This window comes from Haliotis rufescens, unplaced genomic scaffold (assembly GCF_023055435.1).
Source record: "Haliotis rufescens isolate VD_foot unplaced genomic scaffold, xgHalRufe1.0.p SCAF_14, whole genome shotgun sequence".
Lineage (NCBI taxonomy): Eukaryota > Metazoa > Mollusca > Gastropoda > Lepetellida > Haliotidae > Haliotis > Haliotis rufescens.
This window is the reverse complement of record NW_025963824.1, coordinates 29,220,733-29,237,957: the sequence shown is the minus strand read 5'-3', so window position 1 is coordinate 29,237,957 and position 17,225 is coordinate 29,220,733. Positions and strand designations below refer to the sequence as shown.

At 40.2% G+C, this 17,225-nt stretch overlaps 1 protein-coding gene across 1 annotated transcript; it reads right to left on the bottom strand.

The window, feature by feature from the left end:
• Positions 1 to 2,045: 2,045 nt before the first annotated feature.
• Positions 2,046 to 15,809, bottom strand: LOC124152691 (vacuolar protein sorting-associated protein 72 homolog). Its single transcript, XM_046525721.2, has 7 exons — positions 15,712 to 15,809; positions 15,130 to 15,249; positions 14,037 to 14,189; positions 11,450 to 11,549; positions 6,317 to 6,511; positions 4,624 to 4,771; positions 2,046 to 2,590 (listed from the first exon to the last, which is right to left on the bottom strand). Exons 2-7 carry the CDS (start codon positions 15,238 to 15,240, stop codon positions 2,263 to 2,265), a joined length of 1,035 nt encoding a protein of 344 aa, XP_046381677.1. The 5' UTR covers positions 15,241 to 15,249; positions 15,712 to 15,809; the 3' UTR covers positions 2,046 to 2,262.
• Between the last annotated feature and the right edge of the window lie 1,416 nt (positions 15,810 to 17,225).

Here is a 17,225-nt window from a genome sequence, read left to right as displayed (position 1 = left end):
CATGCATGCGTAAGAGGCAACTTATGAGGATCGGATGGTGAAGCTCTGGGACTAGGCTGATTGAGAGTCATTGAACCCAATCATTGCGGCCAGGTCAGGATCCAACCATCTACAGGCCATGATAGCCTGCAGGAGAAGGTTACACCAAGTCATGAAAAGATGAGGTGCGTCTGCTTGTACTAGTCTGGACTAGTGCTGATTTATAGGGATAGCCCACTGAGATACTAAGCCGAAGTTTAACATCAATACCCCTCAGACAGAGTATACAGACTCCAAGCCCACCAGTCCTTGATTAGCTCCTCAATGCCTAGCTCCAGGCAGGGTAACAACAAGTACCCTTTCGTAACGTCTTTTGGTATGACTCGCCCGGGATCGAACCTTTGGCTTACTGGATTGTCTGGTCCAGACTTGAATATTTACAGGCCGCAGTCATATAGCTGGAATATTGCTGAGTGCAGCGTTAAACAACAACAGTGTTCGAAATACCTGCCTGCCCGACCGTCCGAGACGGGTTGATTTCAACTCGGGCTGCCAGATTTTCAAATCCCCCTCCCCGACGGTCGGGTTACATTTCATAATATTCTAAATATTTCCCGATGATAAGAATTATTTACATGATGTATTCTAGGATATTAAATACAAATCTGACCTAAAAAGTGTTTGCTATTTCTTTTCTTGCATTACTTCATGTTCAATGAATTTTATTTAAAGTTTTAATTAAATTTTCCTGAGAAACATATGATTATAGTGGGCAGGCAGGTTTTGGTCAGGGCTGGCAAGTATTTCAGCTAGCCAGCCCTGTGGTCTGGTTGAAAATGTTGGGAGTTTCATACCCTGACAACAAACAAACAAACATCAAATGTTGAGTAGTATAATAGAACCACAGCACAAAACAAACACCTATTTATCAAAAGAACATACTTTATTTACAGTTATTTTCATTGTAGGTGACAAATCAGTTCACCAACCCAGGAGGTACCTAATGCAGTACATAAATAACACTAACTCAAGTGATGACAACTTCCTGTTGAACAATTACTTCTGGTAGGGGAAAATATGATGCATTGATTTTATGATGTACAACAAACTGTCAATTTGTTACACTGAAATTATGTTATAACTCCACATATGGAGTTAATAGCAATATCTTGATCTAGATCTTGATCAATGGGCACCAGGGTTCTCTTGAGTGAGTGAGTGAGTATGGTTTTACGCTGCTTTTAGCAATATTCCAGCAATATCACAGCCGGGGACACCAGAAATGGGCTTCACACACTGTACCCATGTTGGGAATCGAACCCGGGTCTTCTGCGTGATGAGCGAACGCTTTAACCACTAGGCTACCCGACCGCCCTGTTCCCTTGTTCGGTCTGGAAATAATCAAATCTGGACAAGACAGTCCAGTGATTGACATCATGAGCATAAATCCACGCAATTGGGATACGATGACATGCATCAATCAAGTCAGCAAGTCTGACCACAAGCGAGCCTAGAACAAGCATAGTCGACTTTTACGGCAAGCATGGGTTCCTGAGGACCTATTCTACCCCGGATCTTCACGGGTCCCAAATTCGTACAGGTCCTGAGGGTATGTAGTAAAATTTACTATTGGTCACAATAAGATGCACTTTATCAAATAAGGGCCTAAAGAGTTTAGACAGGGCATGCAGCATCTAAAGTCTGTGTGCCCTGATGGCAGCCTGGCAATATTCTATATTTCCAACACTGGAACACAACAAGTTGAGTCCTTTGTTTGTCAATGACAAGGCAATGTAACATGATTGGAGCGTTACCTTAGCATTAATTACCGTATTCGACATAATAAGCGCCCACGGCGATATTTGCATATATTGGCTAGTGAACAATCCCAATTAGCACCCCGTCCGATTGATCAATGTACACAAGACTTATTTGTTTGTGTATAATACGCTTTCGTGTGTTATATTCGCACTTAATTATGGGCAACTAAATTCTGGAAAATATATCTGCCATGTATGTATGATACGCACATACTTTTCTTTTGTATCATTTCAGGCTGTCAGCATAATCTACGAAATTTACAATCTTTCAACTCAAATTATTTTCTCACCAAAATTTTATTCTAATAAGAGCCCCCTATTTCTACTTTTGAGAGCGCCCCGGGCGCTTATTACGTCGAATACGGTATGTCATTTCGAATCAGACTCTAAATGAAACAATGGAGGTGTGTGAGTCCATGGCTACCCTGGATAATCGAGGATGTGCACAATCCCACTCGCACAACTAAGAAGTCACGGTCACTGTCTGCGATGTTGATGGCACGGGGGTCTTTTCTCTCTTCTTCTGTTGAAGAGCTCTCTGTCCCTCCAACTGCTGGGAATACGCGTCTCGTATACACCGGAATGCCTGGAGTGTAGAGTAGGGGGTCTGTGTGATTGGATCATAATACTTAGCAGGCTGGCGTGTGATTGGACAGAGCTGTTTGGCAGGTGGCCTTGACCTCTTCTGGGGGAAAACATCCTTGTATGTGCCTTCATCTGTGAACGTAATAAATGTCCGTTCACATCGCTCCCCTGTCCTAACAACATCCGTCTTCCTGTGAGCATCCGAACTGAAGACAGAATATTGAGAGTGAGCAGGTTGTCAAGTATTCCACATGTCAGCTTAATGTGGCAGGAAACCTCAAAGGCAGTTTTATGCAGAACTATTTTGGTAAAACTAAAACCAATGGTCTGGGTATGGTACTGGTTGGGATGGTTTGTTGATTAACGCCGCACTCAGCAATATTCCAGCTATATGACGCCGGTCTGTAAATAATCGAGGATGGGCCAGACAATCCAGTGATTAATATCATGAACATCGATCCACACAATTGGGATCGATGACATGCATGAACCAAGTCAGCGAGTCTGACCATCCGATCCCGTTGGTCGCCTCTTATGACAAGCATAGTCACCTTTTATGGCAAGCATGGTCTGCTGGCTATGGTACTGACAACTCAAGGATCATAATCAGGGAGAATGTGGAAAATAGGGGTGACTATTCGTCTTGAAATCACTTTTGCAATAACTCTTGATATTGAAAGAAACTGTTGCGATAACTATTGATCACTGTTGATATTGCAAGCAACTATTGCGATAAATATCGATAGTTTTCAGTGTATCACTTTAGATGGATTTTAGTGTTGAATTAAAACTTTGGAACTGAAGTTTCCTTTGAATCTGATAACCATAACAATAAATTAAAGTTTGAGATATGACTGATTTTTTTTTTTACCCTAATAATTTAAGAAAAAGAAATTTCAACATTATTATTTTTACTGCGAGCATGTTTCGGTGCCTCAATCCAAGATATGGTAAATACAATCGAAACTATCAATATTCCTAACTGATTTAACGATCGATTTATTGACTTTAAGTGTTTACTAATAGCAATATCGCAATTTTGATTTATCATGACACCCCTAGTGGAAAATGAATCCATGATCAGCATATCCTGGAATAGGCAAGGGACACAACTCTGCACAGCATGTAGGTCTACCTCTAGTCTAGAAGTTTGACAAACCTAGCTCATAATGAAGGTTATACATTTGTAGTCACACACCAGTCTGCGATTTTAGCCCCTCGTCCTCAGCCCGAATCAAGAAAATCCTATTTGGTCTAGTAAGATCAGCAAAAGGAAGTTAACAGTTTGAATGGCATTCTAGAAGTTTATGTGAGTGAGTGAGTGAGTTTGGTTTTTACGCCGCTTAAAGCAATATTCAAGCAATATCACGGCGGGGGACACCAGAAATGGGCTTCACACATTGTACCCATGTCGGGAATCGAACCCAGGTCTTCGGCGTGACGACCTAACACTTTAACCACTAGGCTACCCGACAGCCCCACAACCATGTGAAGAGAGGTATATATGCATGGCATGCTGTAATAAGCAGCAGATTAACATTGACATCAACAGGTAATAGATGAAAACTAGAATACAGGTTGTTGTCAAAACATCGCTATATGCAATAATCCAGAAGTTGTTATCCATAATGTTGTACTTTTTCTTAAATATAGCTGGAATATAGCGCAGCGTTGAACAAACAAAGTCATAGCACAGCATGACACCTTGATTTGGCAGGAAAGCCCGTAGTGATAAACAGGTCTAACCATGATTGTCACCCATGATCATTGGTTTCTGACATACCTAAGGGAAACAAGTCAGCATGGCAAATTAAGGCGCCGATGCCCTCCAGGCCTGGCAATGAATGACACAGCCTTTTCACACAATCATCTCCTATCATGGTCAAATGTTTTAACAAAAAGGCCCATTGACCTTGAAGTGAGTGAGTGAGTGAGTTGGGTTTAACGCCACTTTTAAAAGTATTCCAGTTATATCACATCGTGTCAGCTTAATGTGGGAGAAAAGCCTGAAGTTATGCAGGACTCACATGTTTACCACTTCGGGTAAACCAACGAGCACGGGTATGGTGCTGACAAACCTAGAAACATAATTCGGATGAACCGGGATTCCAATCCACAATCATAGGTTTCTGGCGTGCCAAAGGGATACAACTCTGCACAGCGAATCACAGCGCCTTAGACGACTGGGCCACCCATGACCCCAGTGACCTTGAAACACGTATGACCTTGAGTATCCCACCTGTCTTCATCAACATTGATGTCCGGCTCCGTGACGACCTCCTCCACAACAGGCATGGCTAGTGACTGGTAGCGGATGATCGGACCTCGGTACGCCTGCTTCGTAACCCGCACTTTCTTCTTCTCGGATTCCAGACGTTCGTAGGTTTCTGTCAACATAACAGATGATACTGAAGCTATTGCTGAGTCCAGGGTGTTAATCACGGTAGTATGGAGATACAGTTCCTTGGCTAATAAGACGGGGAATGAACAAAACTGAGGGAACATTCATTCAAAAGTGCAAATAAAAGCAAAAGTGCTGGGAAACAAAAATAATACTTGTGTTTCAGGTACCAGAATGACCCATTGCTTCCCTTTTCAACCAAATGTTTTTTATCACCGCTGACAACAGCCGTTGAGAAACCCATGTTTTACCCTACATGACGCAACACAGTGCTATTGGTCAGCGTCAGATAAGATTTGGTTGGTTGGTTTGTTGTTTAACGCCACACTCAGCAATATTCCAGCTATATGATGGTGGTCTGTAAATAGGTGAGGTGAGGTGAAATTGGGTTTAACGTCGCGTCCAAGATTATTGCACTTATATAGTGACGTGCATGCGTGTGTGTGTGTGTGTGTGTGTGTGTGTGTGTGTGTGTCTGCTTGTACTAGTCTGGACTGATGCCGATTTATAGTGCTAGCACACTGAGATACCATGCCGCAGTTTAACATGAATACCCCACTCAGACACAGTATACTGACTCCGAGCCGACCAAGTCCTTGTTTTAGCCCCTTAATGCCGTGCGCCAGACAGGGTAACAACAAGTACCATCTTTTAACGTCTTTTGGTATGACGCGGCCAGGAATCGAACCCCGGGTGCTCTACCACAAGACCACGGAGGCGGTGGTCTGTAAATAATTGAGTCTGGACCAGACAATACAGTGATTGATATCATGAGCATTGATCCACGCAATTGGGATCGATGACATGCATGAACCAAGTCAGCGAGCCTGACCACCCGATCAGAACAAACACTAGGGGCCATTCATGAGACTCTGGCATATCACTGATGATGCGGAACGCCTACGGTCTTAAGTGCAATGTTAATCCAAAGTTTGTTTAGCAGTTAGCCATCATCAAGAACATGACTTTTTGGAGATTCCAGGTCTCAAGCAGCATGGGCTTGACTAGGAGACAGGTTTAGTGACTTTGTTTATTCTGCGTCATCGTACCGCAATATCAATCAAGGTTTTTTCCTATTCAAGACTCAAGATAAACAAAAATGAAACGAACAAAACAAAATATCCTAATTTAATTTTCAGCTGTTGTCTCCAAATCTTACCATAGCTTCAAACCTTACCATAGCTTCAAACCTTACATTGGCTCCAAGCATTACTTTGGCTACAGAACACTAACATTAGGAGAGGTGAGAGAAAAGTTGAAATTTGAGTAAAAGGCAACAAGTCAAGTGGTTATTACATTGAGTTGCAAGGCAACCTTTTGACAGATGGATGGACAGACACGGACGGACGGATAGGCAGTTTATTTGTATTGTAAATATGGCCAACAGACACAACTCACCCAGGCTCTGAGTCAAAGGCACCAAGTAAAGCAGTTATTACATTGAGTTGCAAGGCAACCTTTTGACAGACAGACAGACAGACACACACACACACACACACACAGACAGTTGGACAGACAGACAGCAACTCACCCAGGCTCTTGAGGTTCAGCTGTTCTGTGATCTTGGCCTCAGCCAGAAGTTCGTCCTGTGTGAGGCGCCTGACGGACGTCACATTCTTCTTGGCGGCAATCTCCTTCATCATCTTGTTCTTCTGCTCCCGCTCTTGCTCTCGCTTGGCGGTCGCCTGGGACTTGACAGCAGTCGAATGGCGCAGCGACTTCCTCTCTACAATAGACACAAGTCCGTGGTTCCATCAGATTTCATTGGATATTCAGGGGTAGAAACTAACATAGTTAGTCCTTATACTGATAACATATAACAAAACCCTTAAATAAACCCTGATATTCTGGTGGCTGCCTGTACTGAAAAACGTATCCCAGACAATGCTAAAAAAAATAACAACGATACTTTAGACTTTTGAAAAATATATGAAATCGTCCGCCACAAAAAATACATTGTTGCAAGAAAATTTTATTAAACAAATATTTAGGCTCATAGTTTTAATACGTGGTTTTCAAGCTGCAGCTGAATATATATCTCGACCTGCTCAGAGGCCAAAGTTCGGCCCAAAATCTGCAGCAAATGTCAGTAAAAATTCCCAAATTAAGAGGTTCCAAAATCCTGTACATACACTGCGTAGTTATAACTGATGAGGGGCGGTCAGGTAGTCTAGTGGTTAAAGCGTTCGCTCGTCACGCCGAAGGCCCGGGTTTGATTCCCCACATGGGTACAAAGTGTGAAGCCCATTTCTGGTGTCCCCTGCCGTGACATTGCTGGAATATTGCTAAAAGCGGCGTAAAACCAGACTCACTCACTACAACTGATGTCATGGTGTTGTAGCCGTCACTAGTATTTATTTCACTGGTAGAGGGCCAATAAGGAAAAAGAGGCCGTAACGTTTAGATTTACATTATTGCATTGAATGTAATGTTAAAATACAATTTTAAAAGACCTCTGAATGTAAGAAGACAAAAGAACAATTAAAAATACAAATTTTCAACAAAATAATTACAGTATCCCAATGTAGTTTGGAATCCTAGATTAATCCCCGTGTCACGGCTTGGGTGACTGAGTAAGATTTCAACACTATCCCAGCCATATCTTGGCCAGGTACACCAGAAATGGCCTTAATCACACTATGTGGCGAATCAAACCCAGGTCTTTGGTATTATGAGTGACCACTTTAACCGCTAGGCTACCCCACTGTATCATGAGAGCTTAAAGAGTACCGTATTCGACTTAATAGGCGCCCCGCTGTAATAAGCGACCACAGCGATATTTCCTCATATACTGAACAGCATTGAAAACACACCAGCAATAAATCTTGAAATATTACAAAAACAACTTGAGCAATGACCGATTTTGATTAGAACAGACATAGACGGATTATAAAGAAAGACGACAAAGGAAACAGGAATACCACACTGTAATTACAATTACGTCATCAGTGTAAGGAAGACACAGGGTTAATATGAAATGTCCATATCTGGAATGTCCGCCATTGACAGCAACACAGGCCATGCAACGTCTTCTCATTGATCGAATAAGTCTGCGAATAGTGTTCTGGGGCATTCCACTCTTGACGTAGTGTATCTTCAAGTTCTCTCAGGTTCTGTACTTGCGGACGACGTGAGCGGCGTTGACCCAGGTAATCCCATAGATGTTCAATTGGCGATAGATCGGGTGACAGGGCTGGCCATGGAAGCAGAGGCACATTATTGTTCGCTAGGTACTGTGTTGAAACACGTGCTGTGTGCGCTCTTGCATTATCTTGCTGGAAGGTGTGCATATCCTGGTGCTGATGAAACAATGGGATGACGTGATTTGCCAATATGGTATTCCTGTAGTAAAGGGCATTAACTCTTCCACGACAAACATGGAGCACTGTTCGATGGTTATGACTGATGCCGCCCCACACCATGACACTCCCTCCCCCACATCGATCTGTCTGTACAACGCAGTCATTGTGGTAACGTTCTCCACATCGACGCCACACACTTACAGTCGACCGTAAGCATTCCGTAAATGAAAACGGGACTCATCAGAAAACAGCACACCATGCCACTGCCGCAATCTCCAATGACGATGCCTTTTGGCCCAACACAGACGTTCATTTCGATGTCAATCAGTGAGTATGGGTCCAACATATGGACGTCAAACACGTAGCCCTGCTGAGCCGAGACGTCGACATACGGTGTCTCACTGATCAATTCCGTCGGCCTTGTATGGTTGCTGCAGTCCTGGTAGCCGGAAGTGTACGATCATGAAGATGCCGACGAACAATATGGCGATCCTGACGTGGTGTAGTTACACGACGTTGACCCGGGCGTGGTCGATCTCTGGTGGTTCTTGTCTGCTCAATAGCCTGAGGACTGTTGAATGATGGCATTGAAACCGCTGTGCAACGACTCTACATGACGTACCAACGTTCCTTTGCTGTTAATCTTGGCATTTCTTGTGTCAGTACCCTTTACGTCTGCAGCAACAAGTGATGTGGCTTTTAAAAGTCTGTCTTTTATAGCCCTATTCTGCATGCTTCCCGTGAAACAAAACACATTTTCCATGATGTGCACGCAATTTCGCTCACAAAAAATTTAGGAATGTGTTTTGACGAGCTGTTCCTTTTCATGCTTCGTCCAGAACGTTGTATATTACTCATTCACTCATATATTTTCATATGACTTAAGCCCGGATAAAAATACATCCATTTTCATGGTGGTGCGTTTTCAATGCTGTTCAGTATATATCGGCTAGTGACCCAACCCAATTAGCACCCTTCCGATTAATCAATGTACACAAGATTTATTTTTTTGCGTATAATACGCACTCATGAAACCATAATTATGGGCAATTAAATTCTGGAAAAATATATCTGCTGTATATAAACATTTCAGGCTGTCAGCACACACCACTAAATGTATCTTTCAACTCTGTTTTTTTTCACCAATATAATATTCTAATGAGAGCCCCCTATTTGTAATTTTGAGAGCGCCCTTGGCGCTTATTATGTCAAACACGGTAATTCAAGGTTTATCAAGCTATTTTGTTGATTCTTAAGGCTCTTCAAGGCTGACAAAAAAACTCCAGGCTTTTCAATAGGGACTTAAAAATTCAAGGATTTTCTAAGCCAGTACGAACCCTGAAAATGAGGTGAGGTGAAATGGGGTTTAACGTCGCGTCCAAGATCATTGCACTTATATAGCGACGTGCATGTACATGTGTGTGTTAGTGTGGCTGCTTGTACTAGTCCGGACTGATGCCGATTTATAGTGCTAGCTCACTGAGATACCATGCCGCAGTTTAACATGAATACCCCTCTCAGACACAGTATACTGACTCTGAGCCGACCAGTCCTTGTTTTAGCCCCTTAATGCCGATCGCCAGACAGGGTAACAACAAGTACCATCTTTTAACGTCTTTTGGTATGATGCGGCCGGGGATAGAACCCCGGACCTTCCGCTCTCTGGGCGGACGCTCTACCACTAGACCACGGAGGCCGTTTTCCCTGATAATGAGCATTTCTGATTAAATGCAATGTTTTTATACTTACCTGATGCTATTTCATTGATAAACAGCACCAATATTGAGGAAGAGGATTTTAGGCTTTGTTTAACATTATTGCATTGAATGAATTGTTAACATTTAATGTTGAAATACCTCTGAATTTAGGAAAATAACAACTTAAAAAAATAATAATGGCACATGGTTTTGAATCCTAGATAAATCTATGAAGACATATATACATCCGGTTATGGAATTCCTGTTTGTTTTGGCTAAAATGTGACAGGCAGATTTGCAAAAGTAACTGACAAAACCGGTAGCAATGTGTCTGGTTTTGTCAACTCACCGTGGATGCTAGTGGCAAACTCACACCCTACATTATCGACCTCAATTTGGGAAGAAACGGAAAGAAATTTCAACCCCCTACCTGCCAAATCTTAACATTAGATCAAATCAAACCATCCTCTGAAGGCTAACTGGATCATCTACTGGTTCATTCTCTCGGATTTTCACCAAACCCCCCTCCGAAATAGGCGCATAGTGGGTCACTACGTCCAACCCCAATTCTTATGAATTTTCGAAGCATCCCCAGAAAGACATTTCCAGCACTAACAAACCGGGTCATGCAGCATTTCAAATGGACGTTCAGACGGTGGTTGACGCTAATGGTGATGTCTATCTGTCATAAAAAGGTTTGTAAGGAACAAAGCTAATGTTTCTTACATTTTGTTTACGTTTTCATTTATACTTTTATTATCGTTTGTTTCAACAAAGAAAATTACTGAACATGTTACAAAAAGCTACATACACATTGTCATGTGTGCAAATGATATGCTTTCATAAAATGTTGTCGTCTCATCATCAAACCATTTACGGATAAGGTCTACTATGTAAAGAGTTGTCGCAAAAATACTCTGAAAATGTTCTGATATTGAACATAGAAAGTTCTGTTGGGTTATCGGCAGCCATTATTATATGTTAGCTATCGATAGATTCATGAACTGACATGTACGGTTTCTGTGTAAAAGGCTTGCGAATTTAGAGGAACTTTGTTTGTTCATGATTGATGAAAAATCATTTTTGTAATAAAGAGAAATAACTACCAAGAGAAATAATTTTTCCCTGTCCCTTTGATAAAGTTCATGATGCAAAAACTATTCCACTTAGGACATAAACTGTTTTAGAAACTAGACTGTGCATACCGTATTCGACGTAATAAGCGCCCAGGGCGCTCTAAAAAATAAAAAAAGGAGGCTCTTATTAGAATATTATTTTGAGTTGAAAGATCGTAAATTTCGTGGTTTATGCTGACAGCCTGAAATGTTTATATACGACAGATATATTTTTCCAGGATTTAATTGCCCATAATTAAGGGTGCATATAACATACGAGTGCATATTATACACAAATAAATAAGTCTTGTGTACATTAATCAATTGGAAGGGGTGCTAATTGAGATTGTTCACTAGCCAATATATTAGCAAAACTCGCCGTGGGCGCTTATTAGAGCAGGGTGCTTATTACGTCGAATATGGTATTAATAGATGAGCCCCCGAATGTATTACTAACAGACTACCTTCATATAATAATATAAGTAAAATATTACTGAGTGTGGCAACAAACCAAACACACACTGTTTGAGCATTATCAGGAGAAGTCTACCGTTTGAGGAGTAGATCTGGACAGAAGAAATCTCAGACTTGGCCTTGTGTTTCTTTCTCTCTGCCGGTTTCCTCTCCGAGGCGTCTTTCTTCACAGGCTCCTGAAGAGAGGAAAGTGCCATACATTCTTCATGTTGATACAACTTACAAGTGGTTATGTTGAACATGATTGGCTACGAAGCACGCACTCTCCTTTATACCAGATGGACTAACGTTTCCTGATAATAGAATGGATGGGGCTTGTGTTGCATTACTGCACTGTACAATGTCACTAATGTTGCTTGGCCACTAGAATCGAATATTTATGAATATGCAAGCATATGCATCTACATAAAAAAAATACCCATAAGAACATATTTGATGCATAGATTCCTTCATAAGACAACACTCTTATACTATTTAATTTGACAGTATTGTGGTCACTGGTCATTGTTGCATTTGAGCAGATACTAGTACCTGGATAAATGTAGTATATAAATGAATAATATATTTAATAATATATTAAAAATTAACAAACCATGTCAAATAATTTATGTTGTTGTTGCCTCACTGAACATGCTGAATATGACAGATGAAACATCAACTGCTGACTTGTTATTGTATTCGTGAATTAGTATTCGTATTCGTTACCCTATATTCATGACACAAATTGTATTCACCTCATAGTGTATTCGTTGCAGCCCTATTAAAAACATCATAAAACTCCCAAATTGAAGTCACCCAATATATCAAGCATGAAAAAATTATATTGTGATACGTATCGGGGAAAGAATGAACCTCCTCAATATATCGATATACCGATAATACACCATGCCCTTACTAATCAGATGAGTAGGGCAAGGTTAAAGGGGAAGTGTACACGCAAAAATCTCTTTCTTTCTTTTTCTAAACAAAACGCAATTTTAGAATTAATTAGTATCTGTGTTTGAAAATATACACTCATTTTTTTCACAGTGAAAGTAGGAAGCTCACAATAGTGTGAAAATGATATGCCGTTATGAGGCCTTCATTTTTCGAGCTAAACAGGCCTGAGTTATCCCCCTTAGATTATGACGTAATTGGTGCCAATTCAACTGGGTCCCTGTCTATTCTCAACGCAAAAGATATCAAGTACCAGTTTGCGGTAAAACAACATGGCCTACGACACACTCCGGCGCAGTGGTGACTCAGCATAACACTATGCTGGCTGGCATCTGAGACGCTAGAATCACACACCTGTACCTACACCACGTGAAGCGGCTCTAACAAAGCATGATGACGTCATAATGTTTATCAATTGGCACCAATGACGTCATATTGCAAGGGGCATAAGCCATGGTGTTTTTGTTCTGGAAATAGAACACTTGGTAAATGTGAAAAATATAAATCGTTTTAATGCGAAAAATATGTTAATTAATTGTGATATTTTTATATTTTTGTCTATGACACTTCTAGGTTAACACTTTTAATGTGGAAAAAGTACAAGAAAAATAGGTTCATTTCCGTGTGAACTTGCCCTTTAAATTCAAGACAGTCTCAAGTGAAGGCATCTATTGTCTATGCTGTATGGGGATTCTTCCCCTGAAAGGCCTAGAGATGTGCAGTATTACTGACATACCCCAATATGAAGAACTAATGAATACGTATCACAATATGTTTGGAAAGTATTGGTACATTGTGTTTTTCAAAATCATGTATATTTTCATCTTGATGCCAAAGTTTACAAAAGCATGGAAAGTCAAAAGTCAAATTGAAATGATGAAATTGAAATGAAAAATTAGCAACTGTTCCCTGTGATCGAAAAAGCTTAACTATTCGTGACCAGCATCCTGTACATAATGTGTCTATTACTGGTGCATTGTGACCATAGAAACAGGAAACAAAGTTGTAGACGACCACAAAGTTGTCAAATAAATCCTGTACATTATGTGTCTATTACTGGTGCATTGTGACCATAGAAACAGGAAACAAAGTTGTAGACGACCACAAAGTTGTCAAATAAATCCTGTACATTATGTGTCTATTACTGGTGCATTGTGACCATACAGGAAACAAAGTTGTAGACGACCACAAAGTTGTCAAATAAATGCTGGGAAAGTATTTTATAGTCAGGTTCATATTTGTTTGGTTTCTTTGTTGGTTTCTTTGCGCTTTGCAATAATATCTTTCCGTTCCATTAACACCTTGCAATTTGACTGCATCGGACACCATCTGAATATAAATTCTCTAGAACCCTCATAATTCAAATTGGTTTTGATTATGTCATAGATATGGTCTGGAGTTGGTTGGTTTGTTGTTTAACACCGCACTCAGCAATATTCCAGCTATATGACGGTGGTCTGGAAATAATCGAGTCTGGGCGAGACAATTCAGTAATTGATATCATGTGCATCGATCCACCCAATTGGGATCGATGACATGCTTCAGTACAGTACTGAAATGGAGCAGCCATATAATTTGTTTTTACATAAAACATTTTTTTTTTAAAAACCTCAGGAGAAGTATTTTTTTCAAGGATTTCAACAGATTATTATTTTGTTTAAATCCCAGGCCCTCAGCATATCAATGGACTTGCTGTTAACAAGCCTGTTTGCAGACTGTCTCCTTACCTTATAAGCTTTGGTATCCACGCCCCTCTTCTTACGCAGAGGTTCATCATCGTCCAAATCGCTGCGGGCTTCGTCATCTTCATCAATGTCTATGTCAGAGTCTGTTGCCTCCGATTCAGAATTCTCAGACTGGTAATCATTGTCTTCAACTTCCTGAAACACAAAGGAAACATATAGAGATGATCATCACATACTGTCATACAGACTTTACATAACGAGGGTCAGAATTTTTGTATTTCACGAGCGAAGGTTACACATGTTTTGTAAAATCAGTATGGCACAAATGTGAGCGTAATAATTCCTTTATTACCAAATATAGGATTGCTCCATGATAAATCACAAAGAACACTGAAGAACAAAGCGTGGTTAAATTCACGATAAAACATTTCTCTATCATGACGTCTTTTTTGGATGTTTGAATATGCTCTTGCAACTTGATGGCATCATATATTGAAGAACGTTATATTTTAGAGGGAAGTGTCTAGTAAGTTGTTACCATAGATGTAGCTGGGCTACGCAGATAAATGATCACATCCAAAGGTTGGAGAGATATGACAATAGGTATCAGAAGAAAAGGTACAGATAATCAATGTGAGGATTGTGGGAATATGCAGGAAATACCAAACTGAACCAACAAGTTCGTAGAATGGACTTGTTCGACATTTCCGAGGTCGGAATCTATTCAGGATGCCATCATTATCAAAATTTGGGAAAATATTTTAAAAGCTTGTACATTTTATCAGCATCTTTAAAGAGACTGTACATAATGTTGATATCTCATATAAGAAATAAAGCCCTGCCACCACCATCGCTCGCATCTCTGATCACAGAATTTTGTATTGGACAGCTACTGGTCGCGTCATTTTTTATGAATCGAGCTAAAAACAAATCGAGGGTGATATGGAGATATATTACACTCAGTTTACTGTGCCTAAATCATTGCACGTCATTAATGTCACTTCTTTTTTCTGGACCAGACTTCACCATTCACAGGCAGCTGTGATAAAGCTGGAATACTGATTGATAAATGAAGATGTATCTTAGGGGACAAGAATTACTGACAAATTCTGTTGAGGACAGCAAGCAGTCTCACCTCTGTAAAGCCCCCATATGTTGTCTTATAGAAGTCATCTTCCTCCTCGTCATCAAGGAGACGAGCCATCTTAGCACCAGCATTGCTCCTTTTCTCTCGGGTTGCTGCCATGGTTGTTATCTGAAAACAAAGTCCAGATTTCTCTTAAATATATATTTGAAGCATCTAGGCTAGAAACAACAATCCAGTATGGTGGTGACTGATGAAGGTTTGTGAGCATACATCATGTAAGTCAAGCACCAAATGTAATTTTCCATTAATCATGTTAATGTTTAGATTTTGATATCAATTTCACGAAAAAGAATGAAGTCAAAGTGTCAAAGAAAACAATTGTTTTTGTCCCATATTAAGAATGGAAAAGACATTCCATTGCATATTTCTGTTCAAATGATTAACATGTGCAACAAAATTGAATGGTTCGATAGAGATTCTTTAGATAGTTAGTCTCGTCTCGACTGAAGAGAGAAATCGACCAGTTTTTTTGCCAAAACAACAACAAAATCAGTGCAAAGTAAATCAGAAACTGAAACATTTAAACTGCACTCAGTAGATCATTGCACAAAAATGTCTTTTATAACCCACCTTTCTTCTGTAACCTTTCTATTCAACTGATACCCAAAACAAATCAACACATACCGCCACCGGAAGTTTACACTTTTATTACCTCCGCAAACAAAGAGTAAAGCCGATTATCTCCCTTGTCTCATTACGCCAACAAACTCCACGCCAGCGTGTGCAACCCATATTGTACTGTAGAGTTCAGGGTGTGGTTGTACAAAGCGATCTTAGCGCTAAGGTGTTCGTAACTCCCATACCTTATCATAGACTTACGACGATCGTAGCGATAAGTTGTTTTTGTACAACGGCACCCTGGGAAAGATCTTTTGTGGCGGGGAGCTCGATATGCTTGATCACATGCAAGGTTCTATATTAACCGTGTCATGCTCAAATACTTCATAACAATTGCAAGTATATTTAATTAATTAAGAACTGACTTTGAGTTCATTTAGGATAACTGTGTTTTCAATGCAGATCTAGGTTACATGTAGATTTAACCGCGCTAAATTTAATTTGGAACCGCACTTGCAGCCGACTTTTTGACTATGGGTTTGGGGCCGTTTTGACATTTTTTTGTGGCCGTTTTGACTTTTTTGGGGTCAGTATTGACTTTTTATGGCCCGTTTTACATGAGGCCGTTTTGACTACAACCCAGTTAAACAAGCAAACTGTACTCACATTAAATATGTTCCTTTAATTAAATCAAAGACTATCAAAATATTTTCATTTCAACAAGTTATGATTAGTTGGTTAAATGCTCGTCTCTGATGAAAATATTTCATAGATAACATTTAGCCGAGGAATCGTCTCGGGGTGATTGCCGAATTGTTTGAGGGTGCGCATGTCATATTATTACCTTACTTGTTGATGTTGATGTTTTAATACGTATAATTTTTTAATACTTTGTTTTGACCCGTGAAGATCCGGGGTAGAATAGGTCTTCAGCAACCCATGCTTGCCGTAAAAGGCGACAATGCTTGTCGTAAGAGGCGACTAACGGGATCGGGTGGTCAGGCTCGCTGACTTGGTCGATGCATGTCATCGTATCCCAATTGCGTGGATCGATGTTCATGATGTCAATCACTGGATGTCTGGGTCCAGACTCGATTATTTACAGACCGCCGTCATACAGCTGGAATACTGATGAGTGCGGCGTTAAACAACAAACTAATACTTTATTTGACCATTTTCCTAAATCTTGGACTGTAGGGGTAATTGTTCCTTTGTTTACAAAAAAAATGTGATGTTCACTCGCCAAATAACTATAGAGGCGTAACTATTTTGAGTATATTTAGTAAAATGTATAAATATTCTATATTGAACAGAAGATGGTCTTTCTGGACTGCCGCATACAATAGGATTGTTGAATCTTAAGCAGGTTTCCGTCGGATATTCCCCCTATTGATACTGTTTTTATTCTGCAATCAATATTAGAACGTTATTTATCAAAAAGAAAAGGGAAAGTATATCTAACTAATAGATGAAAACTTTGGTCAATATTATAGCAAAGAGGTATTTCTCCAAAAATATATAAATCC

Coding starts and splice junctions, on each gene's coding strand:
- LOC124152691 (XM_046525721.2), bottom strand. CDS start 15,240: ATGGCAGCAACCCGAGAGAAAAGGAGCAATGCTGGTGCTAAGATGGCT. Junction 6,512..11,449: donor CCAGATCTACTCCTCAAACG/GTAGACTTCTCC, acceptor TGTCTATTGTAG/AGAGGAAGTCGCTGCGCCAT. Junction 4,772..6,316: donor GCTGAACCTCAAGAGCCTGG/GTGAGTTGCTGT, acceptor TTATGTTGACAG/AAACCTACGAACGTCTGGAA.